General features: G+C 52.9%; 1 protein-coding gene across 1 annotated transcript in view; it reads left to right on the top strand.

The window, feature by feature from the left end:
* Nucleotides 1-7,830, top strand: part of PMVK (phosphomevalonate kinase) — a 14,640-nt gene that overhangs the window by 3,882 nt on the left and 2,928 nt on the right. The window contains exons 2-3 of the mRNA XM_045298349.1: nucleotides 4,578-4,641; nucleotides 6,750-6,902. Of these exons, the coding sequence (XP_045154284.1) occupies nucleotides 4,578-4,641; nucleotides 6,750-6,902 (217 nt within the window). The remainder of the gene's footprint in view (nucleotides 1-4,577; nucleotides 4,642-6,749; nucleotides 6,903-7,830) is intronic.

The following is a 7,830-nucleotide window of genomic DNA, read 5'->3' as shown; positions in this document are numbered from 1 at the left end:
GTCCTTTGCCTCCTAGTTCTTTCCTCTATTTCCCTTTACTTTCCTCTTGTCCCACCATCATGTTTGACCTTCATTCGGCTTTCGTTAATTCCTCTTGGCTACTATTCTCTGCTTTTGGCCAAGATCCATTTGGCATACGTTATGATGTCTCGTTCCATGCCTTCTTCTGAATCAGGTTTGAGCTTCTGGCTGGCCTCTGTCAATGAATGGCTGCTACTGGTTTTGACTTATCTTCAGCATAGTTTTGTTACCATGTGATGCTAATGACACTGTTAGATACTGCCTGCATTTTGTTTGAATGGCACCATTCTTTGGAATGGGCATGAATGTGGTTCTGTTTTAGTCCATTGGCCAGCTGTCTTCCAAATTTCTGACATAGACAAGTGAGTGCTTTCATTGTTGGCTCCCATTTGTTGAAGCTTCTCGGTATTTTTGTGAATTCCTGTACCCTTGCCTTTTGCCAGTGCCTTCAGTACAGCTTGAATTTTCTCCTTCAGGGCCATTGGTTTTTGATCAAATGGTACCTCCTGAAATGGCTGAACATGGGCCAATTCTTTTTGGTATAGTGACTCTGTATTTCTTCCATTTTCCTTTTATGCTTCTTGCCTCTTTCCCATAGAATCCTTCATTATTGTAACTTGAGGCTTGACTTTTTCTTTAGTTCTTTCGTCTTGGCAATGTTCTAACTCCAGGAGTCTTTGCACACTACTTTGCTACGTCCTCTCTTCTCAGTTCACTCTTTAAAATCTTCTGTTCAGCTCTCCCAACTCATTATTTTCTCCGTTTGCTTTAGCTTCTCTTTACTCAAGACAAGTTTAGAGTCTTTTCTGACATCCTTTTTGGTCTTTCTGCTCTTTCCTGTGTGTTAAATGCTCTTTTGCTTCATTTATGGTATCGTGCAACTCGACTGGTCTTCGCTCATCAGTGTCCGATGTGTCAAATCTGTTCTTGAGATGATCTCTAAAGTCCAGGTTGTATCTTGGCTCTTTTGGACGTATTCTAATTTTCTTCAGCTTCAGCTGGGACGTGCTCTGAGCAATTGATGGTCTGTCCCACAGTTGCCTGTGTCTGTGTCCTGACCGATGAGATCACCAGGCAGCCAAAAGCCACGGACTGTCCGACGGACGCAGTCCAGTGGTTCCCGTGTGAACCAGTGATGAGGTCCATGAGTATCGTCTTTGTGTTGTTGGAAAAAAAGCGTTTCAGACGAGTAAGCTGTGGGCTTGCAGAATTCTATTATGCTTTCTCTGGGGTAGTGTCTGTCACCAAGGCCATTGTCTGTCTGAAACAGGTCCTTCTTCATTTTCAACGTTTGCCTCCAATTGCCAGTAGTTATCAATGTATCTTGATTGCATGTTCGATCCATCTCAGACTACAGGAGGTTTTTTTTTTAGACATTTTATTAGGGGCTCATACAACTGTTATCGCAATCCATACACACATCAATTGTGTAAAGCGCATTTGTACATCATTCTCAAAACTTTTTCTCTCCACTTAACCCCCCGACATTAGGTTACAGGAGGTTGTTAAAAACCTCCAGGTTCCTCCTCTTTGGTGTTTGTGGTTGCAGGGTAAATCTGAGGAATGGCTGCAGCAAGTCGCATGCACGACGTGGACGGATCTCCGACTGCGCTATCGTCTGACCTAGATCTCAAAGCGCTCCTTCTAGAAGCGAATGCAGTGCCATTCCTTTTCGGTTGCTACCCTGCAGAGCCGACGACAGGATTATCAGATTCAGAGTGGCCCCTGCCCGCCCCCCCCCCCCCCCCCCCCCCCCAATGGAGAGCACATTGATCTCCAAGCATTCCATTGCATTCCTGCTGGTTTCCCGCTGCCTTGACCCGCACTGCGAACATCCCGTGTTCTCATTGCTCGTGGGCCACAGCAGTCAGATTTTGCTTCTCTCGCCTAGGAGGAGCTTCTCGCCAGCCGATGCAGGTCCCTCTGTGTCCTCCTTCAGGTTGGCCCCGCCCAGCAGTGCTTCTCCAGGCCTGGGGCCCGGCCTGCCAACCCGAGAGGGAGGCCGTCTCCCAACAGTGTGTTGGGCAGCGTTCTGGCGTGAGCCACAAGGTTTCCGAGGACTGATGGTCAGAATTGGATTTCCAGGCCTCTCTTCCTAATCGGTTGTGGTCTGGAAGCTGCACTGAAACCAGTCCACATAGCTGACCTGTAGTACCCTGTTTCTCCGAAAATAAGACAGCATCTTATATTAATCTTTGCTCCCAAAGATGTGCTAGGTCTCGTTTTCAGGGGATGTCTTATTTTTCCATGAAGAAGAATACGGTACACATTTATTGTTGATTGTTTTATTAAAAGAGACCTCCCACTTCCTGTCTGCTCCGGCTGCACTGCGGCCAACAGTTAACTGCATGATGGCACCCACCTCTACGGTCCGGAGTCCAGAGTTACCGTAGCTTCGGGGGGCCTTATTTTCGGGGGGGATGCCTTATATTTCAGCAAGAGGCAAAACTGTAAGTAGGTCTTATTTTCAGGGGATGTCTTGCTTTCGGGGAAGCAGGGTAACACACCAGCCACTGCAGTGTGACAGATGGACAGGCTGATGGTATCTCCAAATATCCACAAATATCCATGAGTCCGGTCCGACTCAGTCTGACTCCACGGGCAGTTTCCACGGAGGCGGATCTTTAGGAGAGCAGATAGCCTCCTGTCTCCCACGGAGTGGCTGGGTTTGAGCTGCTGCCCAGCACTGAGCCATCCAATGCTTCCTCGATGGTGCCACCGGGCTCCCAATGGAGTACCCGATACATGGTAGGCTGAGTGCATGGATGAACTGACCGAGGGATTCTTTATCTTATAGGGACAGGCCAGTTGAGGCTGAACTATCTCTGGTGGTGGGAGATCTCGTTCAGGGCACTGCAGTAACACAGTGCGGCTGTCTCCAGGCATGGACGTTCCCCCTCCGTTAGAATTTAATTACCGATGGCCTGTTTCACCTGCGAAAAGCTTCAGTGCTCTTTCCCATCCACTTGCGTTTCGTAGGGGAATGCTACTGTTGTTTTCGGATAAGCGGTAGACGTTAACTGCAAGGTTGGTAATTTGAACCCACGAGCTGCTCCTTGGGAGAAAGATGAGGCTGCCTGCTTCCTTGGGGATTGACATCCTTGGAGGCTCTATGTCGGGCCACCAAGAGTTCAGATTGACTCGATGGTAATGGGGTTCAATTTTGGATTTGTGTCTCATCATCATCCTGTGAGGGAGGCCAATCAGAAATCCAGGACCAGGAGTGGGGGTAGTGCTACCAGGGGGTGGGGTGGGCAGTAGGGTGAAGGTGGGGAGGAAGGGAGAACTGATCACAATGATTGACCTATAACCACACACACACCCTTCCAGGGGGCAAACAACAGACACCATGGGGGAAGGGAAATGGTGGTCAATGTAAGATATGAAAATAATACTAATAATAACATAATTTATCAAGGGTTCACGAGGGTGGAGTGGGGAGGGAGGGAAAAGAGAGGAGCTGATACCAAGGGCTCAATAGGAAGTAAATATCTCGAAAATAATGATGGCAACCTATGTACAAATATGCTTGATACAATTGATGGATTGTTATCAGAACTGTAAGAGTCCCCAGTAAAATGATCTTAAAAAGAAAATTGCTATCCCCATTTGATAAACTCCCTCCCTGCCCTCGAGTCAATACCCACTCACAGCAGCCCCACAGGCCAGGGTAGAACTGCCCCTGTGGGTTTCCAAGGCGGTCACTCTCTCAGGAGTAGAAAGCCTCATTTTTCTCCCAGGAGCTGGCAGCTGGTTTTGAATAGCTGGCCTTGTGGTTAGCAGCCCAAAGAGTAACCACGACCTGTCAGAGACAACCAGCCTCCAACAACCCAAGGGCCAGAAGGTACAACTGTACGGTGATCACATATAAAGATGATAGTAAAGTCATAGAAGTTAAGAAAGATAGGAGTCAGACACATTGATGGTAGCATGCTCACCTCAGCCCCTCGATGGACTACGTGGAACTGGGAGAAGTGAGAGAGCACCTTTACTACCTTGGCACATATCTAGGTAGACATAAGACATGCTTATTCAGCAGTTACATGTGGTACAAGGTGGGTGGTATCCACAGTGAGGTCCCCGCGCTCACAGGTGAGGAAACCTAATACCTGCACTGGGGGAAGGTACAGGAGGGGTTGGGTGTCACGGCCGGAAGAGAGAGCAAAAGGGCAATGTTAGCTTCTACAGGGAGATCGAATCAACCACTTTACGGCAGCATAGCTGTTAGGGGAGAATCTGTGGGAATGACACTTAAAGCTGGACAATGTCCTTGGATATTACCTCTAATTTACCAAAGTGGAGGCTTTCCTATCATGGAATACCAGCTTTTCAGATTCCCTCTGTTATAAGTTAGAGATTATAGTCCTCGTCATATTTCCCTCCGTGTGAGTTTTGCACAACTACACTTTACCACAGGGCTCCGCGTGGCAGCTGAGCCCTGAGGGAGTCACGTAGACACCAGTAGCAGAAACGGGACCTCAGCAGACGCTTCTGGGCTCCAGGTCTGGGCCCCAGGAGCTCCTGGCTCACTGGGTCCTGGTCTCCCCCTTCCACAGACTCGGTGCCGACGTCTGTGAAATCCTCCGGCTCTCCGGGCCCCTCAAGGAGCAGTATGCTCAGGTAGGTGGTGCCTCGGGGGTCTGCCGGGTCCGTGGGCATTTTCAGCTGCTGTACCTGGGCTCAGTTCTGGTCAGCCCACCACAGTGTTTAAGACAAGTTTGAGGTGGCAGCTGCTGACACGGTGTGATTGGAAGAGACCTGCACACATCCACTTACCTAAAAAGTGGGACATCTCACGGACCAACCTCTCCCTGCCAAGCTGGCTGGCCAGCCACAACCCTGGGACATTTAGCCACATAGGTTGTCAAGATCAATGTGAAATAAAAAAAGACAAGCAGCAGTAAGAACAGAAAAACACGATGTGGAACAGTGTGCGTAGAAGTACCTTTGTGTATAAGAAGGGGAAGCTGACATTTGCTCTCCCAGTACTGGAGGGGCGGCCGGGTTCTGGAACCCTGGTTCTGGAAGCCGCGCCTCCTGGTGGCCAGAGTGTGGAAGCACTTGAAGGCTCAGTAGTGGGTGTTCCAACGTTGGGGGTCTCCAGGGAAGGGCTAGAGGCTGGGGGCGAAAAAGGAGAGATTTTCCATTGCACGTGCAGGTGGATCTCTCGAATTTTAAAGCAGGTGAATGGTTCAAAATTTTTTTTTTACCCGTAAGTACATATGTATTCTTCCGATTGGACCTTAGAACCTTATTTTTTAGAAAGGGACCAGGGAGGCAAGCAAGAGCAGCTTCCCACACAGGGAGGAGTCTTCTCACCTGCGAACCTGTCTTTGGCCTTCCCTGGACCCTACGGGGAGCTCTGGCCAGCACAGACGCCAGGCTCTCTTTGTTGGGCCCTGCTCAGCTGGCTTGAGGCCGGCCTTCCAGGGTTGGTCCGCCCTGCCTCTGTGGGAAGGGTTCCCTGCCCCCTCTGGGTTTTCTCTCACCAGCAGGGCCGTCTGTTGGAGCCTGAGGGGCTCATGGCGATCTGTAGGTTTGATGGCTTTCAAATATTATTAATGGGAACCTTTTCCAAATGCCTAAGTGCCCGGTGTCCAGTGAGCTGCTCTGATCTGGGGAGTGAGGGGAGGAGAGGCCGGTCGGCTTTCCCAGGGGGCCTGGGTACATTTCAGGATCCCCAAGGCTCTTAGAAGCCGTTGGAGACCACAGTCAACTTCCACAGACCCGAGGTAGTCCCACTCCATCCTCTGGGAAGGGGAAGTTTGTTCAGAAGCCCCCTCCCCCGACTGCCCCCTCCGTCTCATTGAAAATCCAACCCAAGCCGAAGGACATGCCAACTCACAGTGGGAAATGTCCCTGACAAGCAGACCCTAGTCCTGCTCCTCCTCCGTGGTCCAGAGGACCCGGACAGCTGGCTGCTGCCCTCAACGGGGGCGTAAGTAGGGGCTTGAGGGGCTGCATCACCTCCCCCCCCGCCCCCCCCCCCATTTTGCAGATGCAGAAACCAAGCACCCGAGGGCTGACGATCTGCTGCAGTGTTCTAGGGGGGCCAGACCCTGAACTGGTGATGGTTTCTGAAGCTCCTCCTGGCAGGGCCCTCCCCACTTGTCAATGCCTCTGGAGAATAGAGGCCGGGTCGGGGAGTGGTCTTCCAGGGTGGCTAGAGAGGCGCCCTGCCCCCTCACTGCCTGAGGAGCCCCCTGGAGGTGGGAGGGCCAGGTTGACCAGCTCTTTGCTGGTGCAGCAAAGGTGCTGCCAGGCATTGAGGTGTGTGGGGCGAGGATAGGGGTGAGGGAGAGAGGAGGGAGGCAGGGGAGTAAAGCCTCCCAGGCTGTCTTGGGGGGGTGGAGGGTGGCAGAGGGGCAGTGGAGGCGCTCAGAGTGCATTGTTTCCAGATTTCCCACTTGAGTGGTGGGCCGAACCCGCGCCCAGGGGATGCAGACTAATTTCAGGATTAGTTTAAGCCAGGGATAATTGGGAAGGCAGGACCGTTGCAAAACACAAAAGCACATCATACATTTCAAAGACAAATGGCAACGATTTCTGGGTGATCCTAGCCCTCCCTCCACTGGATGGGGATTGGGACTCTTCCTTTGTAGGGCTTGCTCCCTCGCAGGGCTCTGCCCTGGCTGATAGGGTCAGGGATCCAGGGTGGGGGGTGGGGGGAACCAGAGGGGACGCAGAGGGGCAGAGAGCCTGGGGACAGAGGTGTCTGCTTTGGGCAGGAGCATGGCCTGGACTTCCAGAGACTCCTGGACGCCAGCACCTACAAGGAGGCCTACCGGAAGGACATGATCCGCTGGGGCGAGGAGAAGCGGCAGGCCGACCCCGGCTTCTTCTGCAGGAAGGTTGTGGAGGGCGTCACCCAGCCTGTCTGGGTAAGAGGACCGGATGGCAGCTGGGGAAAGACCCCCCTGGGCTGCCCTTCCTCCCTCCCTCCCTCCCTTCCTTCTCATGGCTCCCTCCAGCGCAGCCTGACTGCTGTCTCCTCCAGGAAGCCTTCCCTGAGAGCGGGGTCTTAAGCTATGCTCCCTGGAGGTACTCCCATAGCACCGCCCTGGGCCTTCCCCCTTCATTCTGGGAAGCAATGGCGACTGATCTCACTTGTGATAGGAGCTCTGGTGGCATAGTGGGTTACGCGTTGGGCTGCCAGCCACCAGGTCAGCAGTTCGAATCCACCAGTTGCCGCTCAGGGGAAAGACGAGGCTTTCTGCTCCGGTAAAGAGTTACCGTCTCGGAAACCCAGATAGGCCGTCCTGCCGTGTCCTGTGGGGTCCCGATGAGCCGGAATTGACCTGATGTCAGTGAGTCTGAGGCTCTGGGGACACACCAGTGCCTGAGTGGGGTGCAGGCTCTGCCCCCCAGGGAGCCTCCTGCACAGCGGGGGCGGGCTGGCAGAGAGGAGCAGGAAGTCAACGAGCAGAGTGGGTGTCTCCTGCCAGTGGCTCCCGAGTCCATCCCGGCTTCTGGCGGCCTGTGGGTGTGTCTGTGTCTGAGGGGGCGTGGCGTCAGGCTTTCGATGGCCATGGCCTTCTGGGCGTCAGTGGCTTGACTGCTCCCAAAGGGCCGTCGTGTGGGTTTGAACCACCCACCTTGCAGAAAGTCAGTAGCTGAGTGCTGACCTGTCTGCTGGCTCAGAGACTTGGGTTGTGCTGGGTGGAGACACACGCAGGAGCCAGGGAAGGAGGTGAGAGGAGGGCTGGGGAGGGCTTGTGGCCAGAGAGGGTGCCAGGGATGAGCGAGCAGGATCAGAAGACGAGGGAGTGAGCAGTGAGCCCGGTGGGTGTTGGGGGAGAACTTGCCCTG

The sequence above is a fragment of the Echinops telfairi genome, unplaced genomic scaffold (genome assembly GCF_000313985.2).
Source record: "Echinops telfairi isolate 266 unplaced genomic scaffold, ASM31398v2 ScPeMD7_7425;HRSCAF=8463, whole genome shotgun sequence".
Classification (NCBI taxonomy): Eukaryota; Metazoa; Chordata; class Mammalia; order Afrosoricida; family Tenrecidae; genus Echinops; species Echinops telfairi.
The sequence above is the reverse complement of the archived record's forward strand: the minus strand, read 5'-3'. Positions and strand labels throughout refer to the sequence as shown.